The sequence below is a fragment of the Trypanosoma theileri genome (genome assembly GCF_002087225.1).
Source record: "Trypanosoma theileri isolate Edinburgh chromosome Unknown TM35_Tth_11_V1, whole genome shotgun sequence".
Classification (NCBI taxonomy): domain Eukaryota; phylum Euglenozoa; class Kinetoplastea; order Trypanosomatida; family Trypanosomatidae; genus Trypanosoma; species Trypanosoma theileri.
The window spans coordinates 198,678-221,760 of record NW_021639853.1 but is presented as its reverse complement, the minus strand read 5'-3'; the positions used below and the strand labels follow the sequence as shown (position 1 = coordinate 221,760).

General features: G+C 38.3%; 10 protein-coding genes across 10 annotated transcripts; all 10 read right to left on the bottom strand.

Annotated features, from left to right (window-relative positions):
- Positions 1-396: 396 nt before the first annotated feature.
- TM35_000111940 (casein kinase I) lies at positions 397-1,725 on the bottom strand (the record flags this gene model as incomplete). Its single annotated transcript, XM_029024903.1, has 1 exon — positions 397-1,725. One exon carries the CDS (start codon positions 1,723-1,725, stop codon positions 397-399), a length of 1,329 nt encoding a protein of 442 aa, XP_028883726.1.
- Positions 1,726-2,558: 833 nt separating this feature from the next.
- TM35_000111930 (uncharacterized protein) lies at positions 2,559-5,180 on the bottom strand (the record flags this gene model as incomplete). The annotated part of the gene is made up of 1 exon (XM_029024902.1): positions 2,559-5,180. One exon carries the CDS (start codon positions 5,178-5,180, stop codon positions 2,559-2,561), a length of 2,622 nt encoding a protein of 873 aa, XP_028883725.1.
- Positions 5,181-6,144: 964 nt separating this feature from the next.
- TM35_000111920 (uncharacterized protein) lies at positions 6,145-9,330 on the bottom strand (the record flags this gene model as incomplete). The annotated part of the gene is made up of 1 exon (XM_029024901.1): positions 6,145-9,330. One exon carries the CDS (start codon positions 9,328-9,330, stop codon positions 6,145-6,147), a length of 3,186 nt encoding a protein of 1,061 aa, XP_028883724.1.
- A 936-nt stretch (positions 9,331-10,266) lies between these two features.
- TM35_000111910 (putative glycerol kinase, glycosomal) lies at positions 10,267-11,307 on the bottom strand (the record flags this gene model as incomplete). Its single annotated transcript, XM_029024900.1, has 1 exon — positions 10,267-11,307. One exon carries the CDS (start codon positions 11,305-11,307, stop codon positions 10,267-10,269), a length of 1,041 nt encoding a protein of 346 aa, XP_028883723.1.
- A 629-nt stretch (positions 11,308-11,936) lies between these two features.
- Positions 11,937-12,365, bottom strand: TM35_000111900 (uncharacterized protein; the record flags this gene model as incomplete). The annotated part of the gene is made up of 1 exon (XM_029024899.1): positions 11,937-12,365. One exon carries the CDS (start codon positions 12,363-12,365, stop codon positions 11,937-11,939), a length of 429 nt encoding a protein of 142 aa, XP_028883722.1.
- A 373-nt stretch (positions 12,366-12,738) lies between these two features.
- TM35_000111890 (putative delta-1-pyrroline-5-carboxylate dehydrogenase) lies at positions 12,739-13,905 on the bottom strand (the record flags this gene model as incomplete). Its single annotated transcript, XM_029024898.1, has 1 exon — positions 12,739-13,905. One exon carries the CDS (start codon positions 13,903-13,905, stop codon positions 12,739-12,741), a length of 1,167 nt encoding a protein of 388 aa, XP_028883721.1.
- Positions 13,906-15,257: 1,352 nt separating this feature from the next.
- TM35_000111880 (diacylglycerol acyltransferase) lies at positions 15,258-17,039 on the bottom strand (the record flags this gene model as incomplete). Its single annotated transcript, XM_029024897.1, has 1 exon — positions 15,258-17,039. The coding sequence occupies one exon, from the start codon at positions 17,037-17,039 to the stop codon at positions 15,258-15,260; it is 1,782 nt and encodes a 593-aa protein (XP_028883720.1).
- Positions 17,040-18,290: 1,251 nt separating this feature from the next.
- On the bottom strand, positions 18,291-18,989 carry TM35_000111870 (putative trans-sialidase; the record flags this gene model as incomplete). The annotated part of the gene is made up of 1 exon (XM_029024896.1): positions 18,291-18,989. One exon carries the CDS (start codon positions 18,987-18,989, stop codon positions 18,291-18,293), a length of 699 nt encoding a protein of 232 aa, XP_028883719.1.
- A 702-nt stretch (positions 18,990-19,691) lies between these two features.
- Positions 19,692-21,746, bottom strand: TM35_000111860 (uncharacterized protein; the record flags this gene model as incomplete). The annotated part of the gene is made up of 1 exon (XM_029024895.1): positions 19,692-21,746. The coding sequence occupies one exon, from the start codon at positions 21,744-21,746 to the stop codon at positions 19,692-19,694; it is 2,055 nt and encodes a 684-aa protein (XP_028883718.1).
- A 551-nt stretch (positions 21,747-22,297) lies between these two features.
- On the bottom strand, positions 22,298-22,903 carry TM35_000111850 (rev7; the record flags this gene model as incomplete). Its single annotated transcript, XM_029024894.1, has 1 exon — positions 22,298-22,903. One exon carries the CDS (start codon positions 22,901-22,903, stop codon positions 22,298-22,300), a length of 606 nt encoding a protein of 201 aa, XP_028883717.1.
- Positions 22,904-23,083: the final 180 nt, after the last annotated feature.

The window sequence follows — 23,083 nt, the reverse complement described above, 5'->3', positions numbered from 1 at the left end:
AAAAAAAAAAAAAAAAAAAACAGGAGAAACACCACTTTTTTTTTCTTTTTTCCTTTGGAAATACCCCCTTTTCACTGTATTCCCCTTTTTTTTCTCGATTTGTTATTGCCTTTATTTTTACTTTATACTTCCGTTCCAATAATATATATATATATATATATATATATATATAAACATATATGTTGTCCTTGGATAAAATTCATCCTCTTTGGACTTCACATACAAACATTCAAAAAAGAAAAAAAAAGAAAAAAAAAAAAACACACACACACACAGTCAGACATAAATCCACACCTTGTATTGTTAAACCGCTTTCTCACTATTTCTCTCTCTATCTACACACATCACCGATAGAGAGACAGAGAGAGAGAGAGAGAGTATGTACCTTTTACGAGACTAAGCATGTTTACCGCCATTAGGGATCGCTATCTTACTATCACCATTCATCACCATTACAGGAACACCACTGTTTAGCATTACATTTTCACTAACACTACTATTATCATCCAATTGTTTGCCCCCTAAACGCAGTTCTTCTACACGTTTGACAAACCAATCAAACATCCAATCATATCCTAACATCAACTGCAGGTGATTACTATTACTATGACTTCCCCCACTATTATTATTTCCCCCACTATTATTATTATTATTATTATTATTATTATTACTATTTCCTTCATTTGTGTGGGAAGCGGCACTTGTACAGGTCTCGCTGGCCTCTGCAAGGGATTGCATAGATGGCAGTGGTGTATGCAAGAAATGATGTCTTTTTGCCAATCGACGAAATAAATCCCGTAGGACTTCATAATCCGGTTTTTCCGCAAACTTTAATTTTCTACAATATGTACAATAGAATAATACCTCCTCTGGTAATCCTGCACAGAGTTCCTCTAATGACGTCTCATTCTTCTTTATACCTATTTGTACGGTCTTGGCATGTAAATCCTTTACGGGAATCCCTTGCCAAGGGAGAGCACCGGAAAGAAAATAAACTAAAATAAATCCCACCGACTCCATATCATCACGTCGACTTTGTTCAAAGCCGAGATGTGTCCATGTACTGCAGTAACGGGCCGTGCCAGTAACTGGTTTCTGCACCGCAAAGGGAATATGTGCCTGTTTGCGTTTATCCCAGTATTGTTTACTAAGACCATAATCAATGAGATAGAGGATGTGACCTTTTTTACCAAGACCAAATACAAAATTCTCTGGTTTAATATCACGATGAATGAAACCTTTGGTATGTATAAACTCAACCCGCTGCAGGATCTGATCTGCAAGCATACATACCGTCTTTAGTGAGAAACGACGACCACAATAGTTAAAGAGATCTTCCAATGATGGTCCACAGAGTTCCATTACAAGTATATTGTAATCCCCATCTGTGTTGAATTGATATATCTTTGGAATACCAATAGGCCGTGAAGATCCACGATGCAACACCGTATACACTTTACTCTCATAAGATAACTGTGGACACGTAGCCATACGCTTTTCTAACTTCACTGCTACCTGAACATTACGTTTGGTATCTACTCCCTGATAGAGATCTCCAAAGGCACCACTACCAATACGATGTTGTAAAATATATCGTCCATCTAAAAGAGATACTTGTCGCATTGTACGTGAGGACGCTGAAGACGGAGATACCGTTTGTGGACCTCTTGCAGTTCCTACCGCCCCATTATTAGCGACACCGCTGTTTTTTGTATTTTCATTCATAAGGACGTTCTATGTAGATATATATATATATATATAATATATATAATATTCTTAGATATGTCCCTGGAAAAAGGAAGACGAAAAAAGTGGAAAAACAAAAAAAAAAACAAACAAAAAACCGAAAAAAAAACAAACAAACGTTAGCAGAGAGAAAGAGAGAGAGATTCCCCTAATGAGAATTAGCTCTACTGCTATTTGGATGTCCTTATTTTGTATATATATATATATATATATATATATATATATATATATATACACTTTCTCTATCTGATCTCAATCACTTGGAAGGTAGTAGATAAAACCAAAAATACCGTTTCGAATAGGCACGTGTAGTGACTATACAGAGCGGTACCTCTACGCCCCTTTTCTTTTTCTTTTTTTTTTATTATTAGGATGACTAGGACTGATGAGTTTTACACCCGCTACTGCCGTAAGCGATCGCGAGTTAAAATGTCAAGAGAAAGAAAACTACAAAAAAACAAACAAAACAATTCCTAGCGCTAGAAGAAAAAAAAAGAAAAGGAAAGAAAAAAGAAGGAAACAAGGAAGTAAGATAAAGAAAGAGACTTAAGAATGTATATACATATACACGGACAAACAGACAGTCAGAATAAGTAAGAAAAGAAATATATATATAAATATAATAAAGGAATTGTGATATAATTTACACTACACTGAAGAAGGAAATAAGTGAAAAATAACAACAACAACAACAACCACGACAACCACAACAACAACAAAACAAAAAGAAAACGCGAAGTCATTTAATCTTTTTCTTCTTTTTCTTCTTCTTCTTCTTCTTATACGTAAACAGAGAGTGTAGGTAGGGTCATCTACTCATAGTCACTATCATCCAAAAGACGTAATTGTTGTGTGTTTAACTGCTGTTCTGCACGTTTCTTCGCACTACTTGGACCTTCTGCAGTTTTTGCTAATGGATTAGCGACCAAAAGCGGTAAACGCGACTTGACAGTTTTCTTATCTTCTTTACTCTTTACTTCTCTCTTATTCTCTTCCTCACGCCTTGTTGTTTGTTCAGGTGGTGTAAAGAGATTCTCCTCCTCTTCCTCTTCCTTCTCTTTCTCCTTCTCTTCTTTTTCTTTCTGAGCTCCACTACTACTACAACGACTACTACTTGTGGTATCTTCATGACTATTTGCCTCCAATACTGTTTTCACTGTTGCACTCACCGCCAGAGGAACTTCAAAGGGAGTTGTATCTGTAACCTCACCAAGTAGAATACATTGAATAATCCACTCAACAGATACAACGGGAACTGCAGAAAGTCCACTCTGCAATCGTTGTGCCATCATACGTTGTAGTATAGGTTGAGAAGGGTGAGAGGAGACACCGGCGTTATCACTTAATACGGTACGATATATTATGGAGAGGGATTGTGTTTCTCGTATAATTTCATCTTCTTTATTATTATTATTATTATTATTATTATTATTATTATTATGATTCTTCATTTTCATCATATTTGGTTTAGGTCCTCGTTTTTTACCTTTTGTACTTTTTCCCACTTCTTCTTCTCTTTCTTTTTCTTCTTGTTGTTGTTGTTGGGTGGCTGTACCGTAGCCGAGATCTACAATAACGGAGAGATTCACCACTAATGGACTGCGAGAGACCGTACCGCCGAGTATACGCACCAACTCCATAAATTGATCTGTATGGGCAAGTGGGGAATGACTCACAAATGTAAATGACATTCCAAGAAAGATGGCTTTATAATGTGGTCCAACATCCTCACCGAAGAGATTTACCAATGTTCCTCCAATATCATCATTCTTTTTTTTCTTTTTCTTCTCCTCCTTCTTTACAGATAGAGCCACTGCAGGGCTACTACTATTATTATTACCAACACCATTCTTCTCTTGTTTTTCGTCTTCTTCTTCTTCCTCTTCTTCTTCAGGCAACCCCTCATTTTGCGCAGAATTCTCCTGCTTCTTCCCATTATTATTATTATTATTATTATTATTATTATTATTATTATTATTATAGATAGGATGGAGATGGGCCTCAATAATATTTGGAAATGCCCCCAAGGCGATGGCATCATACAACCACTGCGGTGTTAACACTGGAATACCTAATGCGATGGCCAGCAACACAACAGGTGTTAACTCCCCACGGCCCTCCACAATAAGATGTGTTGGTTTACGCACACGGCCAAACACTCGTGGAATACAAATAGCCCCCAACTGCTCTACCACATCAGAGAGAAACTGAATGACATCTTCATTTTCACCAGAAACAGCAATACGAAGTGGTACGGATGAAGTGGATACACACTTACTACTACTACTACTCTTTCTTCCTTTTCCTCTTCCTCTTCCTCTTCCTCTTGTTGTTGTTGTTGACTCACGGTCTGGTGGAAACAATGGTGTGATGAGACTCGTGTCTGTGAAAGTCATAGAAGACTCTGTTGTTTCCTCAACACCTCTTCTTTTTGTTTGTGTTGCCGTTGTCGCATCCTCTTGTCTATTCTTTTTTATTTCATTCATTGAAGAATCAACCGTCTCACGGGGACGTTTATGATCACCTCGTCGTGATGCCGTAGAATCTCTTTCTACTACTACGACTAATGATGTTGCTGCTGCTGCTGTGGTTATTGTTGAGGTTGTACTATTAGAGTTCTTTTCCTCATCATCAACAGCAGCTGCAGTTACACCTTCTTGTATATCTTTGCAGGATGATTTCTTCTTTTTCTCCTTCACAGACATTGATGTTTTTGTCTGTGAAGAAGGAGATAAGGAAGAAGAAGAAGTAGTATGGTTTTTACTATCATGGTTACTCGTGTTTGTTTTGTTCAGTAATTTGTCCTCAGAGAACAACGGTGTACTTGTTCCCACGTTATCAGAAGAATTTTGATTCTTTTTCTTTTCTTCTTCTTCTTCTTCCTCATTATCATTATCATCAAGATAAGGCACCTCAGATAGGGCTGTTGGTGTTGTAGAGACTTTCGGAAGTTTCGATTTCCCCACCGTTTCAGACCCGTTACTGTTCTTATGAAGGAGTGAAGGAGTAGATGAAACTACAGGATGGTTTCTATGAATAGTATTATTATCTCTTTTCTTTTCAGTTTTTCCTCTTGTTGATATTATTCTTGTTGTTGATATTGTTGGAGAAACAAGAAACCCTTCAACGGGAAGTCGCATTCCACGAGCGGCACACGCCTGCAAATACGCCGGTGTAACCACCACTTTCCCATGTGCAGTTGCATTCGCCAATAGAGATTCATTTCCACAGTGAAAGACAATGAGATCGGCTGTATTCTCAGAGAGTGTGAGAGAGGCCCCAAGTGTGCGAATGGCTTTCTTAGCGTAATGTTTTGTACGATCACTTGTATTGATATCATCGTGTTCACGTATGTGTAGAAATACCCGTACACCATCAAAGGGTGCAGTAGAAGTATTAGTAGAAGTATTAGTGCTAGTAGAAGTATTGGGCATCGATAATGAAGAAGAGGAAGAGAGAGAATACATAGGGTCTGTGTTGCTTCTATTAATCGTTGGCATATACAGCACGTGTATATGTATATATGTATGAATGTATGTATGTTTATGTGTGCAAAGTGGTAATACCACAAGCAAGTAGAATATAAATAGTAGAACCAAAATAAAAAGAGTACTGGGAATACGGAATAAATAGAGAAGGAGATTCACGTTAATGAAAAGCCTTATTTGTATGCCAATTTGCGGAGATGAAACCAATAGTAGTAGTAGTAACAGTAATGGTGGTGGGGATTATATGTTAACTAATTCTTTTTCTATACGTCTCTTTGATTTGTTTTTTTTTTTTTGTTTGTTGTTCTCTTTTTTTTTCTCTCCACACCACACACTTGTACTCTCTGCGTGGCTAGAAATGTCAACAACATCAAAAAAAAAAAAAAAAAAAAAAAAAAAAAAAAACAGAAAGAAAATATACATATGGGGATAGAAGAAGAAAAAGATGAGTAAACATAAAAACAAAGAATCGGTTCCTATTATATAGGACAAAATAAAATGTGTATGCATTATAAAGAGAGAGAAAGAGAAAGAGAGAGATAGAGAGAGTGAGGGAAAAGAGACTTTATTCATACACGTGTGTACATTACATTACATGTACACATGTATATAGTCACATCTATTCAAGGTGTCATTTACATCAAATCCAAGCTTTGAAAAAAAAAAAAAAAACACACAAACACCATACATGGAGTTGCGTGCACTACATTTTATTTTTTCTTTTCTTTTTGTTGGGGATAAAATAGGAATACAGTCCCAGCATGATTTCCATTTTCTTTATTTCTCTTTCTCTTTCTCTTTCTCCAACATTTCCATTTAATACGAAACCCATATACACACACATAAAGAGAAAAAGAAAGAGAAGGAGAAAGAAGGAGAAACAATAACAGTAAGAAGAAAAAAAAAAAGATTACATTTCAAAGAATATCTCTTCTTCTTCAATAATTTCCTCTTCTTCATTTGTCTTCCCAACAGTAGCAGGGGCATCATAATCCTCAAATCCCAACAAATTCTCTGAAAAGGCACGGGCCGTAATTGTATCTTCTAACATATCTAACCGCACCCCATCCCCCAACAGGGAACGCAGAGCCGCGGCAATCTCTGTTGGCTGCAGGGCCTCTCCATGTGTTCCTAATAATTTAAATAACACATCCCGTGAGATTTGACCCGTTACGGGATCCGCTCCAAGTGCAGAGAAGGCACACTCAATATCCTGTCGGGTGATGCCGTAGATAGGACGGTAGTTTACATACAAACGCATAAATTGTGAAAATTTAAGAGGAATACTTCCCACATCACATTCATCTACAGATTCCCCTTCAGGACCATACAAATTCGCTACTTCATACGTCAATCGTCCAATCTCAAGTTCGGAAGGATAATAACCAAGTGCACGAAAGAGATTAGGAAGTTGTGAAAATGGAACAGCACCCATTAACTCACGCTTAGCTGTGGTCTCTTCACCTTGTAAACGAATTTGCGCATAGTAAAAGTAATCCACAATCTCACGCATAAATTGTCCATCACGTCCACCCTCAACGGCGGCAATAAGATGATCCAGTGGAACTTCTCCAATTGTAGATGTTAAGATTTCTGCAGTGGCTGCTGCCTCATCTTCAGGGACTATGCGATCTCCATTAATACGCCACTGCATAACCGATTGATCCTCTCCACCTGCTGTAAACACAAAAGCTCCATCAAAGGATTTTGTCACACTTGTGATGGAACCTGGATGGGCTAAAACTCCTGTAGACATGCATGGATCTCCTTCTAAAGGGAGTTGCATTAATCCAATAACTTTTTCTCGTGTGGCATAAAATAAACATGGGGTATTATTCTCTCGTGAGGTTGGTACAGTAAACATTTCCACCACTGGACCACCAAAGGTAGGTGATAAAACCGACTTGATACATTGTCGACTCCAATCACTAAGGAAAACTGTAATTTTATATTCACTTGTTGCAATAAGAAGCATATCATCTTGAGAGGAATAATCACCGTCTTCAGCATTACTGCGACGCTTCATATCTGTAACAACACCATCTTCTTTTACCCAAAAAAGTCCTGTTGGAATGGCTCCTTGTGTAATTTTATGTGCACTTCGCACAAGTAATCCAGATTCCGCCTCGGAATCAATAAGATCATACTCTACAAGGCGTTTATCCTCACCAACAGAGAGTAATCGTGGTAAACCCGCATCATCCCCAAACTGTAATCCAGAGATAGCGGCTCTATGTGTTTTATGCCGACCTACAATATCCCATTCCATAGGCTTTGAGGTATTACCTTGTGGATGATCATATTCATATAACGCCACACATCCAGCAACATCCGCAGCGGCTAATCGTTTTCCATCATGAGAAAATACCAAACGTGTAATACAATCTGGACGTTTAGGTTTAATAGACTTTCGCTCTTCTAAAGATTCCGCATCAAGAAACTTAACCACACCATTTGTACAACCAAGTGCTAGAAAAACACCTTCTGGATCATATGCCATACAATGAATCTGCACATTTTGAAAAATACTGAGAAGTGATACACGTTTAGCAATATAATCCCATATATGTAAACTACCACTATGTCCAGCAATAGCGACACGGGTTAATTTTGGATGTGCCACAATACATTGAATACCTTTATCTTGTCCTTGTACAATAAGTTTACCACGTAGTAATTCTGCATTTCCTGTATGAAATGATTTAGATAAAACACTAATAATCATTGCATTAGCAGTTGAAACCATAAAATCAGGTGCTGAAAACTCTTGTACGGCATTTGTTCCCACAAGTGCAACTTTCTTTTGTGTAGTCATTTTAAATTCTTTTCGCATTTCATCTAATGCCAATGGTGCGGCCACTGCTGGACGATCAAAACTGATAGATGTGATAGGCCCTCCAGTGAGATCCTCAAACCAGGCAATAAGACGTAGTTTGGGATCAAGAAATTTAACATGTCCATCAATACCACCAGTAACGATATAACCACTGGACCAACCAAGAAAAGAAACTCCAGCAGAATGTATACGTACCATTTTAAGCATAGTCTTATCTTGTTCTTTCGTAACTCGATCACGTGGTTGGACTTCCCATAAAATAACATCTCCATCAACGGTTCCACTACATGCCATAGTAGTACCAGGAACAAATATTGTTTGTGTAAAATTTCCAATAGGTATCTTTAAATTTTTAGATAAAATTGGTGGAGAATAATATTTCAATTCTCCTTCTGCCCATGACCAAAAGAGTACACGATGTAATCCATTCGTTACAAGAAGATGTGGATCATCTTCTGAGAAACGAATAGAAGTTTGTTCATCTTGTGCAGGAATAGCACGACGATATTCTGGTTCCATCATACTTTCTAAGGTTGTATTGGCAACAAAATCATTTGGTAATCCATGTTCATCCACATCTTTGTCTGCTGTCCATCCCCACAACATAATTTCCTGCGGAACGCGTCGATTAAGTGTGGCAATATACATCGCATCAAGACTCATCGCACACGCCACAACACCACCATACATACCTGTTGGTATGGTTCGTACAGGCATTCCAGTTTGTGTATCCCATACAATCATCACAGAGGTATCTTGATCCCCTTCAGAATCTGCTGAATGTTGATCGGCATGGGAAACACCATTTGCATTTCGACTCTGTCGATCACTACTGTGGGAATAGGACTCTTCTCCTCCTCCTATTCCTATTCCTACGCCTAGTCCACTACTGTAATTGGGTTGTGTGGGGTTATGGATATTATTATTATTATTATTATTATTATTATTATTATTATGGGGATCATATGCTCCACTTGTACCAGCATCTGCAGTAACAATAAAACGTCTATTACGACTACACGCAGATGCAATGATTGTATGCCGATGTCCCATTAAATGACGCTGTGTATTCTGCACGGCATCATAAATAACACCAACATGTCCAATGGTATAAAATACCACACGATCTGTAGGGGATGTACTGAGATTATGAATGACAGATTTAAAATCCTTGTGTAGACCAAAGGCCCATTCAAGTGCAAGACTCTCATGGGAAGCTGCGGGTTCCATCTGGCGCAGAACTCGATGATGAAGTGACATGAGTCTTATTTTCTTTTTCTTTTTTCTTTTACTTCGTTTTATCACTTTCTTTTTTCTTTTTTATATATATATTTCCTTCCTCTCTTCCTTTTCTTCTTCTATATCGTCTTTCTCTCAAGCTCCAGGCGAGAGGCAACACTACTGAAAAGAGAAGCAAACACACACACAACATAGAGAGAGAGGAAAAAAAATAAAAAAAGAAAAGGATATGATTAGATAGCAATAAGGCGAAAAAAAGCAAGCAAAACAAAAAAAAAAGAATGATTAAACAACCATAATAAAGTAAAGCCGACACACACACAGAGAAAAGTAAAAAATAAAAGAAGAATGCAAGTACAAACAGAGAAGTCAGACGAGTCATTTCTGAAGTGTTTTCTTTTTTTTTTTCATTAAAGACGGAATTACCAAACTTTGAGATATGTATACACCAAACAGAAAGACACAGATAAAAATGTACTTTTCTTCTTTCTTTTCTTTTCTTTTTTTTATCGCTATTCTTAACTTTTTTTTAAAACAAGCGAAATAAAAACGGAATTTTTTTTTTTTCTTCTGACCTCTTTCACCGACTTCACCTCTCTCTTTCTATCTCCCTCTCTCATTCCTTCCCATTCTATTGTTGCTGTTAAAGATTAAGAAAAGAGAGAGAAAAATAGAGATGGAGAGTTCCCATCCACATGTATCTCTTTATTCGTTCCAATACGGGAGACTAATAATAATAACAAGACGAGAGGCATCGTAGCAGCGCCTTAACAAGGACACAAACACACACACAGAGAGAGAGAGAGAGAGAGTCAATAGACACATGATGATGAAAAGAAGAAAAAAAAAAGAAAAATTAAGAAAGCATGATTTCATCACCATCAACTCCTTTCATATATATATATATATAATTCTTCTTCTTTTTTCTTTTCTTTTCTTTTCTTCTCTTTCTCTGCCTCATCGGAATGAAGCCATCTTACGCGTGGCATTGGGATGTCCACCAGCCCCATGCGGTGCCTTCTCTTTTGCCTCATATCGTCCATGTCGTTCAATCTCCGACACGTGCCGGCGCAGCAGAGCAGCCAAATATTTCATCATCAACGCATCCTTGTAACTTTCCGAGATAAAGTCATCGCGACTACTCTGCTGGTTCTTTTCCTCCAGAATGGCTTCATAGTTCGCCACAATAGCGGCCTCTTCTCCATCCTTATCTCCCTTCTGCTTGCCAGCCCCAGATGCCAGTACCGCACGGGCATGTACAATGGTTTGATGAAGTTTATTCTGCACATTCGCCAAGGCTGTTTCCACTGGTCGTGTGTCTGTTTCTCTGCGAGGATCGCGTTTAGCCGAATCCGCCTCCAACGCCACTCGATCCAAATTTGTAATTCGACTTGTTGGATACGGAGCCCCACCCCCACAGAGGGCTTTGGAGATAATCTCAGCCAGTAACACATTCATCGATGGGGTCTCCGCCTCAATAGAAACCGCCACTTCCTGCACACGTCCAAACCGCAAGGCATCGCCAACCCACACGCTACTCGTCACGTGTGCCTCCCACTGCACGGAGATGTGAGAGGCGGTGGGCATGCGGGCAAGTAACATCACCGCTTGATTGTTACTGCGACTGCGGGAGAAACTCACACATGGGGCTTGACACCAGAGATCAAAGGCCTCTTCCTCATCCGGCATGGGCACTCCAGCGGCATACCATCCCAGTAGGGTGATGCCAGGGGTGTAGTATCGCTTTAACTGGACACGCTCACTGAGATCCTCCGCATAGGCACGGGAGCGAACTTCCATTGTAGAGGCATGTGTGCATGGAATATAATCAGTAACGGTGATTTGATCACCTGTGCGGTTTCCAATGAGATAACCAGCGGAGTTACACCGGCGCTTGGCATGCTCCACAATGGCAGATGCCACAAAGGGCGGAAGTACAAGAGTGCCCATCTTTTTATCTTTTCCCTCAGTTTCAGTCTTTACACGTTGGTTGTCCATCCTTATTAGAAACGACTTTTCTTTACTTTTTCTATACATATTAACATCCCATATATACAAAGAAAAACAAGAAGAAGAAATCATTATAGGATCTTATCATAATTATAGATAACATTAAAAATAGACACATTGTAAAGTAAATAAACACCATTATTGTAACTTATGAGACACATACAAACAAAGAAACACAAACACAAACATAACTACAGGAGAGAAAAAAAAAAAACAACAACAACTAACCAACCTACCAAACAAACAAACAAACAAAAAAAAAACGCATACATTTATGCGTGAAATGTGTGTGCACCATTCCGCTAAATCACTAACTTTCCCTACTAAATACCATATATATATAGGTATGTATATGTATACCCACATACGTCTCTTCCAGTGTCTCTCCATCACACACACACACACATAGAGACACACACACACTATAGGACCGACACCATCTTCACATTTTTTTAATTTTCTTGCTTTTTTTTTTTTTTTATTTCTCTTTCTTTTTTTTTTCCTTTTCTTTTCCTCTTTTTTTTTGTTGTTTGTCCTCCTTCATCCTTGTACCTTCTTCTCTCCGATGTAGACATATGTATGTGCCCCTATTTCCCCTCTTTTTCTTTTCTTGTGTTTTAGTGTCCATGTCCTAACTTAGTGTAGAAGTCCTTCCCTGGGAGTGTATCTCCTGCGGGCTGCACATTCACATCCTTTGGCCCATACGCCGAGTACAGTTTCTCTATATCTGTAAAGCACCGAATACGCAGTTGGTCCTTTGCAGATAATTTACGCACCTCCTCCAGTGTACCGCCCCATCGCATGATCATTGCCTTTTCCACGTGATCAATATCCAATGTGTGCTCCTGATGCCAGCGGTGATAGAAGTAGATGAATGGAATCATCACAGCGTAGAGACGATACTCACCAGGAATAGCCCAGTTGAGAGAACCATTCCACGCACGTTGGAAGTAATACTCACCAAGTGCACGGAATCGCATCACAGGGGCATGCAGAAACTCCTTAGAGACGAGTCTGCTGTTGCGGTAGGTTGACATGAGTACCATTTTTCTCTTTCCTTTTTTTTCTTTTTTTTTTCTTTTCTTCTTTCTATTCCTATTTATATGTATTCTTTTTTTCTCTTTTTTCTTCCTTTTATTTAATTGCTTCTCTCTTCTTTTCGCTTCAGTGTACCTGTATATATATCTATCTATATATATATGGACACACACACACGCAACACCCTTTACAAAGAATAAAAAAAAGAAAAAACAAGAAAGAGAACAGTCTACCAAGCTGTTTTATTACAACAGAATTAGTAAACATACAACAATAATAAACACAGTACTATACATATAATACTCCCTCCTTCTTCTTTTCTCTCTCTCTCCATTCCTCTGAGACCTGCGAACGATTCGACATCTTCCCTCTATCCATATCTCATTTCCCTTCATGTGTCCTCGATATCTCCTCACCTTCTTCTTCTCCTTCTCCTTCATCATCATCACTATCACTATCACTATCATCATTAGTATCAACACCATAACCAGCTTCTGTTTCAACTTCAGCTGCCGCCGCCGCTGCTGCTGCTGCTTCTCTCTCTGCCGTTGCCCGTAGTTCCTCTTCCACTTCTTCCACGTGTGGGGCCACAGCCTCTTTCCACCACGCTGGTAGTGAAGAACTATCATCCGCCACCAACTTCTCTGCAAGAGCTGCAGACGCCGCTTCCACCACATCCACCTGAAAGGCCCGCATATCCTCCGCATTTCGCACACGTAGTGGTTCATGAAAAGCATAAGATTTCTGGAGACTCTTCACAAAATAATTCTCCATCGCATGAAGACGTTTTTCTACTAATAACGCCATTTCAGCCTCCGCATCATAGGTAGATTCATCCGCATCTTGAATAGGTGTATCTTTTAATGGATCCCCAACCTCCACATTATTCTCCAATGGAGGAATAGGAAGTAATACACCACTTTCAAGACTTATCCGCTTTTCCTCTAATTCCCCTGTTTCTTTATTCCGCACCTTCACCAATTCTAATTGACATAATGTGTTTGTAGAGGGATCCACATGCCGCACACGATTCACATGAATGGGATGTTCTCGCTGCACCACCTGCTCTGGTCGTGTCTCTGAGGCTGGAATCACAACATCCTGCACATTCACATTCTGAACAACAATCTCATTCTTATATTTTACTACTGCAATGATGGTTCCGCGTTGACCAACACCCTCACCTGTGACGACCTCCACTACATCGCCTGGATACCACACCCACGGAGTGATCACATAATCCGGGGCGAAGAAGCGATATCGGGCGGCGAGTTCCACCTTCTGGTGTTTCTCCAGATCCCGGCGTATCCATTGATTGTGATACGTGTGATCTTGATAAAAGTCACGTTCGCGTGGGTGACGGAGGGACTCCAGGAGCTCCAGCCGCTCACGATCACGCAAATCCACCGTCTCATCACTGTAAATACCACTGAGAAGACCAGGCTTCACCTTTGGTCGGCGCAACATGTTGGGATTGACATTATACGCACGGAGTGTACGCTCCGGTCGTTTGTAGAACTTGGAACGTGTGCGAAAGCGGGCATACATTTTTTTTTTTTTTTTTTTTGTGTGTGTGTGTGCTCTTCGTTTTCTTCTTTCCTTCCTTCCTTTCTTTTCTGCCTTCACATAATAATATAAATAATAATAAAAAAGAACACATAAGGAGAAGAAGAAGAAATAATAAATATAAATAAGACTTCCAAGTCTCATACAATCATGAACACCCCACGCGGAAAGTTTAAGGTGCTGGAGATAGAAATGAAGAAGAAGAAAAGAAAAGAATCAAGTTCCTCACATTCATCTCAATAACTCTCGTATAGAGGAATGGAAAAAATGATGCGGAAAATAGTCCGATGAAAAAATGATGCGGAAAATAGTCCGATGAATAAATAAATAAATAAATAATAACAATAATAAAAATAATAAAAAAGAAACTGAGGTGTAATCACTACCAGTAAAGAAAGAAATGAATAGAAGGAAATAATACACACTAAGAGGGTTAGTATCCTCTTATGTTCTCTTTTTATTTTCTTCCTTTCTCTTCTCGTATTGAATTATGGATTAGGATACCATAATATACCTTTTTTTACTCCAATGGATGTCAGTCGCTAACAATTCCCTCCCAAATGTATTCTTTTTCTTTTGTTGTTGTTGTTTTCATTTGTGGACTATACCATTAACAGAAAGAAAATATACCCCTTAACAAAAGAAACAATCTATCGATCAATCAATGAAAAGGGAAAAGGAAAAAAAAGTGAAATAACTCTTTACAATCATTCACATTACTCTTTTTTTTTTGGTTTTCTTTCAATTATTTTCAAAATTTTTTTGCTATGATTCACTTATATATCTTTTCTGTTTTCTTATCGTTCTTCACTTTCTTTTTCTCTCTCTACTTCTGTTATTCTCTTCCCCATCCACAGTTTTTCCAATGGTCCTTTTACCCCCTCACTCAAAAAAACAAAAAAAAAAAAAACAATTGATATACACTTACATATACTCGAACAAAGGAACACACATATATATATATATATAGACTCGATTGGATTTACCTCTCCTACTATTACCAGCCGGGTATTACAGTATCCAGTATCGAAAAAAGGAAAAACAAACAAACAAAACAAACTCAAATGCATATAAAAAGACATACACGCTCAAACAGATGCACAGGGTACTGAGGAAGAAAGTACAAAAATCAATAAGGGGAAAAACAAACAATCAATCAATCAAACAAACGGGAACGAACACCATCAATCAAAGAAAAAAGAAAAAAAAAACACTATGAGGACCAAGGAATATGTTCAGAAAATGTATATATATATATATATATATATATATATATATATATATATATATATATATAGAGGTTTTTTTTCTTTTCAATGCTTCACACTGTATTATTAGTGAATACGCAAACTACTAGACTCCACACCGTATACTCCATGATGATCATTAAATAATTGCTGCAGAGCCCACACGTACTTGTCATGCCACTCTTGCAGTTCTTCCTCTGTTGGATTTGGAATCTTTGGAACTATTAAAGGTTCCCCAACCACCACTACTATGGGTCGGCGGTGTGGAAGTATACCAAACCCGTAATTAAACCATCCCCTACCAACAAAAAGGGGAATCGCAAAAGTTGTACACTTGCGTAAAACCCGTTCGACTCGTTTCCATAATTGCGATTCCGCCATGCGGGGAATTCTGTAAACATCATTTTCACCAAAAGCATACACGGGCACCAACGGCGTACCCTCTTGCAATGCAATCCTTACAAACCCTTTTCGTCGCTGTAGGGTTAATTCATTTGTGTTTGGTTTCGCTAATAAACTCTCCTGAGCTCCACCAACCACCAACAATACACTTTCACCAGGACCAGAGCGGAGTGTACGGCGAATACAATCCGCACTGGCATCTCCACTTCCACTAAGACATGCGAGTTCACGCCAGAAGGGAACATAAAAATTCATTTTAAGCGTTTGTGTATGAATATGAATACCAGGAAGAAGTGCACTTGCTGCGTCGTTTAGGGTAAACTTGGCAATTGCACCAAATCCATGAATACCATGTGGATGATAGATAAAAAAGTAATTTTTACTGGAATCAAATTGTCTTCGCACATAACGTGGAATAACAAGACGTACAGGAAAGTAATCACTATAGTATTGCCAAAGTTTGAGATGTGTAAAAGTTTGATTCCTTTTTAAAGGATGTTTTGGACGCCCAATTGTGAAGATGTATACAAGATAAGCCACCATAAAGGGCATTGTATACAGATTCGTAAGAAGAAATAATGTGAGTAGAAAAGAAAATGGTATGAATGTAAAGAAGAGAAAAAGAGAAACCACAAAGGTCTGTATTCGACGTTCAAGTGGGATTTTAAATAACTCTAACCAATTTCTTTTAGTATTTGTATTTCCATCCATCTCCGTGGTCATGCTGTTATTATTATGATTATTATTCTTCTTATCATGATTGGGATGATTTCCACCATCCTTTTCCTCATTCACTCCACTAATACTACTATCGGAGTGTTTTCTGTTTCCATGATAAGTTGTAATAAGATCAAAGGTGTGTGCCTCTGGCCGTGTTCTTGCATACTCCTCCAGTCGCTTTAAAAGACGATCACACACAATAACTCTCGTATCCCACCGGGCAATACTCTTCGCAAGTGAACGAGGCGACGGCTGTTGCTGTTGCTGTTCTTCTTCTTGTTGTTGATCCTGTCCATTTGCAAAACTGTTTTTATTATTATTATTATTATTATTATTATTATCACTCTTCTTATTATTATTCATTGTTTCTTTAATAACTGTTCGTTGAGCCGCTAATCCACGACGACGACGTAATCCTCGCGGCCCGCAGAACTCTGGTCGACTGTAGCGGGAGTCCTCTGTGTCTGTGCTGGGCACACTCCCACTGCATCTACTGCTGCCATCACTACTACTGCAAACACTACTACTTCGACTGCAGAGATCGCTGGATTCCCCAGTGGCAAGAGAAAATGCCTTTCGCAACTTTGACACTTCACGTAATGTAATGGGGAGACGATTGCGCATAAGTGTTTGAAGATCTCCACAGGCTCTGAGAATGAGTTCGAGTTGTTCATGCATTTCCTCAACGGTGAGGGGTGGGAGAGTGGCGTCCTGCCCGGCCCTTTCAGGATGCTCAACGGTTTCCATTTTTCTTTTGTTTTGTTTTGTTTCTTTTTGTTGTTGTTGTTGTTCTTTTTTCTCTCTCTTTCTCTTTTTTTTATTATTATTTGGAAACAAAAAATAAAATAGAATAAAATAAATAAGTATTAAAGATATTTTTTCTTTTTTATATTTTTTGGCTCTTTCTGTTATCTTGTATAAATGTATCGTTTTTCATTACCACCATAGTGTTATGTTTCATGGACATTTCAATACAAGAGGAAATAAAAGTAAGGATACAAAAAAAAAAAAAAAGAGTAATCGTAATAATAGTAATAGTAATAGTAATAATAATCGTAATCGTAGTAGTAGTAATAGTAATAGAGAATGTACAAATCAGTCATATCTTCTTTCACTCCTACAGTCACTACTGAAATCAATACATGTGTTTTTTTTTTGTTTGTTTTGCTAATATATATATATATATATGCAAACACACTCTCTCTCTCCCTCTTTCTTTCTCATTCTCTCTTTACCAAAACCTCCACCACGGCTTCCCATTCTCGGCTTCGCGGTGTTTCTCCATACAAGACATGTACCCGCGGAGTTCTGGTTGACAGAGCAGCAGTGCCCGCTTTGCACTGACGGTGTCGTAGGGATTCTCCATCACGGCGTGCTGCTCAAAGCACGCAAAGAAGAGATCCGTCTCTTTTGTACATTCCTTGCGAGTTGTTGGGAAGTACGGCGGCAGACGAGTAATGGGCGCATCCCCATTGAAGTCAGTAGTAGTCGTAGTCGTAGTAGTCGTAGTCGTCATTGAGATATATTTATTTATAAATATATATGAGGAGAGAAGAGTGTTTAGTTGATATCTTTACTACTCTCTCTCTCTCTCTCTCTCTCTCTCTCTCTTTTCTTGTTCTCTTCTTTGTTATGCTTTTCTATATTGTGGTTTCTCTATTATTTTTTTAATCGTTTCGTTCCGTTTCTCATACATGATGAGAGAAAGGGAGAGGGAGAGTTGCAGGAATACAAATGAAAAGGGGTTATGTGAAACAGAAGAAGAACATTTTGGGAAAAGGATAAAAGAACAACAACAATCACAATAACAATAGAATCACACATTATATATAAGAAGGCAATATCTCTCTCCTTAGCTAAAATATACACGTACGTGTGAAGGGCAATAATAAACACAACAGAGAGATGATAGCAAGTGGAGTCTAACACAGATATATAAATATATATATATATATATATAGATTGATGTAGATATCTCCCTATGGGAAATCACTTACTTCACGTAATACGTCCACCAAAGGCAGCGGTGCCATCGGGCTTTATCATCACCTTCACTTTATCATTCACCTGCACAGAGTCATTCACACCCACCACCCCATCACACTCTTTAAAGGAGGCCATTCTATACATACCCTTTAAAGACATCTTCTCCACTGTATAGGCATAACTGCTAGGCATAATCACCTCTGCCCATATATCCTTTGCCTCTGGTCCATCCTCATCATCGGGAATAATGTGAAGTATATCCACCGGCATTCCACAACAGAGAAATTTCTGCTGAACATCCGGTAGAGAATCACCGGGAATATTTACTTCCTTCCCCGCATCTGAACTGTGTTCGGGATAAACAAAACAAGCCATATCATCATCATCAAATCCACTAAAAAGTAACCGCACACGTTCTGCCCGTACTTCTGCAAAGTCATGTCCTTGACCGGCGGTGACTTCCTTCTTACGCCCAGTTCCAACTTCCACGAGTTTAATATTAAAAGAAGCGGCATTTTGTCCCTTTTGGGATCGGGTGTTGGCCACTACTCGATAGTGCCGCTTATCCACATTGAGAATCATCCCAGCCCGCACTTTATCTGCAAATACACCACGTCGGGATAACCACAGTGGTGTACACATGGAGAGAAAGGCCTCATTGCCGGCATTTATACCTCCGCCTATAAAAGGTCTCTGAGCACGACGCAGCATGGTTTATTATTATTATTATTAATTATTATTATTAATTATTCTTATAATGTTTTTTTTTTTTTTTGCTTATATGATAATGATGATGATGATGTACGGGAAATAAATATTCCTTTTCTCCAATCCACCTCTCACTGCAGCACGGCACTTTCCAGTGGAAGGAGCTTGTGCGTAAAAATAATAAAAAACAAACAAACAAGAAGGATAAAAACAAACGATACTACACAACAACTCAAAATAGAAAAGAAAAGAGAAAAAAAGAGGAATTATGTAGTTAAAGTGTGATGAGAGAGTATACACACACACACTATTCTGCTAACTATATATATATATATATATATATATATACCAAGTAGCAGCGTAGGGTCAACTGTTACTAAGTGGTGCAAAGAAAAAAAAAATTACAGTAAAAGATAAACAAATATGGCTATTATCCCTTCACCACATTTAGAGTACTCTACATCGTGGGTAAAAACCAAAAAAGAAAAAAAAAACACCAACAACCACAACCACAGAATATAAGCATCACAACCATTACAGTACCTTATCATAATCATCGTAATCATCACACAAAGTCTAAAAAAAAAAAGAAAAAAAGAGATAGAAAAAAAAAGCCATGTGAAAAATTTCTTCCTCCTCTGCTTTTTCTTTCCTTCTTTATTTTTCTCTCTTTCTTTCTCACTCTCACTCTCTCTCTATATATATTCATGAAACTACTTCTGGGAGTACGGGTAGTGGGGCCTCGTGGGAGACGCGTTTTCTCACTAATCGTCGCATAGGCCGAGGTCCTTTCCCACTGTAATCACAAAGATAAGTAGCGAAATCCAAAATAATACCAGAAACATCAAACACCTTCTTTACCCGCGTTCTCGAAAGAAAACATTGTTCTGTTATGAGAGCGAATTTCCTTGGCATAGATTCCCACGCGGCGTGTTTAATGACACCCTCCACTGGATCTATCATTTGAACGGGAGTTGTACACACCTGCCAATTAACAATTCCTTCTTCTATAGAAGCCTTTGCTTGTGAATTACGTTTCACCTCAAAGTAGTGTTCTACATATTGTACTCGGAGAAGTGTTTGTGGATAGAGACGAAGACGTTCATTTAATTTAACATTTAAATATGCATGTTCTGCGATATAACGTACACGAGAGGAACTTTTTTCCGCATCTGTGCGTATTTTTTTCGCTACTACTGCAATCACTGTACGATCTTCTTCAGGAATCATACTATCTCTTAACACTCCATATAGACAACCATACATTTCTAAAGTAACATGGGTAAGACCATTTCGATCATCATATGTTTTTACACTTCGAACTCGGAAAGATGAACAGAGTGGTAAGAGCCATTCACGATCATATGGATACATGGAAACATCACAAACTTCCAATCCATCCACTACATTGCTAATTTCAAATAAAACCGCATTATCAGGAACTTGAAAAGCTTCCTCATCCGTCCAATTTACATTTGGTCGAACCATTGAAAAAGAAGGAAACATATACCAATCATCATCTTGTAAACCACGAATATATTGTAACTCATCCTGAGGAAGTTCCTTTATTCCATAATATAATACAGGTCGAGTAGCTCCAAGGAGAGCTGGTTCCATACCATTAGTATTTACACCACAAATAAGTATTAATGTAGAAACTGTGTATGCCCACTTTGTAAGATTTTCCGTATTTCCTGTACGGAAACTACTAAAAATTTCCTGAGCAAGAGACACTTGAGGTGGATCATTCACCAAAAAGGTACGTGCAATATCAATAGGTTCCATTGTAAAAAGACGAACAGCCAAGAGTACACTACTTGGAAGATCAGGATACATAGATCCATACAACATACTTAACACATCCTGAAAAAGTACCACAGCTCCAACCTTTATACCATAATTTTTTGCAATTTCAGTTTGTAATCCTAACGGATTTCTTTTCTTAACACAACCAATAGCATTTTCAACAATTGTTTTTAATAAAGGTCCATAAGTTTCATATGAATGGAATGCAGCCACAGCAATATGCCATTGTAAACCAATAGGATAAGGACATCTTTCATGTGCAGCTTCCCATAATTGATCCACTTCTTCCAGAGAAAGTTCCTCTGCCACATGTTCATTCGCTTCCTCCAATCCACCTGTTTGATCCATAGATGAAATTAAAGTTCTGTATTCCACAATCTCATCTATTACAGGTCGTTTTTTAATTTCTGTAGTGGACATAAATGCCTGTTTAAGAATTTTACCACCCTCAGCATGAGCCACTGTACCACTTATTTTTAACTTTGCAGAATTCAACGCAAGTTTATCTGGTCCTATCAATCCCAATGTACGAGGAATCGTAATTAATACAAGTTGCTCTGCATCCACACGGCGAACACATTTAAGTAACATTGTTTGTTTCCCTGGTCCTTTTGACTTTTTCATCCCATCCCCAGACCAATACCCCTGGAAGTCTCTTACTGGAGTCATATTCTGCATGAGAGGAGACTCTGGGGTGAATAGAGAGGCCCTACCACGGAATCCCGGTAAATACAATTGGAGAATATCCCCCTCAATAAGAGGAACAGGACAGCGGAATTGAATACTGAGACTCACCTCCACTCGTGGAATAGCAGGGGCAATGGTAATGGCAGTATCAAGAAGTTCAGCAGGACGTACTTCTGATGGGTCAACTTTACCTGCCGAGGTAAACTGCCGAGAGGACCCTAACCGGGCAAAGACATCAACTGTCTCCTTCTTTTTGCCTTTAGCCATATTCAGGTAAAAATTATTTTTTTTTTCTTCTTCTTTTATTATTAATAATAATTAATAATAATGTTTCCTCTTTTGGTGGTATTCGTTTTTTTTTTTTTCTTTCTTTTCTCCCACGTCAGAGAATACGACCCTTTCGTCCTGCTTTACCCACCAGTTGATGTTCTTCTTGATGTTACTATTTTTTTTTTGTTATTTTTGGCAACAAACCACAGACATATGTATGGAGAGAAAGAGAGATAGAGAGAGAGACAAATATAAAGAATAAACGAATAGAAAGAGAAAATTTGTCCTCATTGCTTGAGATGCATATATTACCAGAAAAAAAAAGGAACAAATAAGAAACATGGGAATTGCAACATACACACATAAAAAGAAAGAAAGAAAGATGTACTTGGCATACGGATATGTACACAGAAAAACAAAAAAAAAGAACCCATTTTTCCCTCCCACCCCCATCCAACACCAATTGCAATGTAATGCAAATATCTCTATTCCTCTTTTTCTCTCTTTAACTCAATCTATTTATCTATTTTTTTTATTTTTTTTTGTTTTTATGAGAGTCCATCCTCTCGGTACGTTACAGATGCATTCAGACGGTGAAAACTGGTAGAGAAAGAACGTAGTTTCACCTCACTACTATTTGGAATCAAACGTGGATCACTAATTTCCCACGTACCAGATGGAAGCTCCGTATCCAACTCTGTATATACTAAGAGATCAAAAACGCAATACTTCTGCAAAAGTGGAAGATACGCCACTGAGGCTGTTATTTGCCGAATAACTGCTTGAATTTCACGACGAATCTCCTCTTCAGACTTTTTATTACTGTTTTTGTCATTAATACTTTCTACTATAATATCAAATACCCATCGTTCCACTACCATATTATCATCTGCATTTGCCACTGTTAAGACCAGTTTTCGAACTTTATCTGTAGCTATCCAAGTGGCTATTTGCTGTAGAATTTCTGCAAGATATCCGTTGAGATCCTTATCTGTAGATATCATTAGAGGAACACCATATTTGGTAACTCGTTTGAAATCTTCTTCTGGATAGACACCTCGTTGGTAAAGAATACTGTATATTGCAAATCCAAGAAACTCCGTGATAATGGCAACACTTCCTTTGAACGTAATCGCCTGGAGTGTTTGCGTCATTTTTACTGAATATTATTATACGAAGAGAAATAGAAGAAACACACAAAGAAAAAAAAACTAAAGAAAAGGAAACGATATCGTTTTTATGTATCTCTTCCGATATATGTATATATTCTTAATCTCGCTGGTCAAAACAAAGTAAAAAAGAAAAAGAAAAAAACAAGAAGAGAAACATAAAAT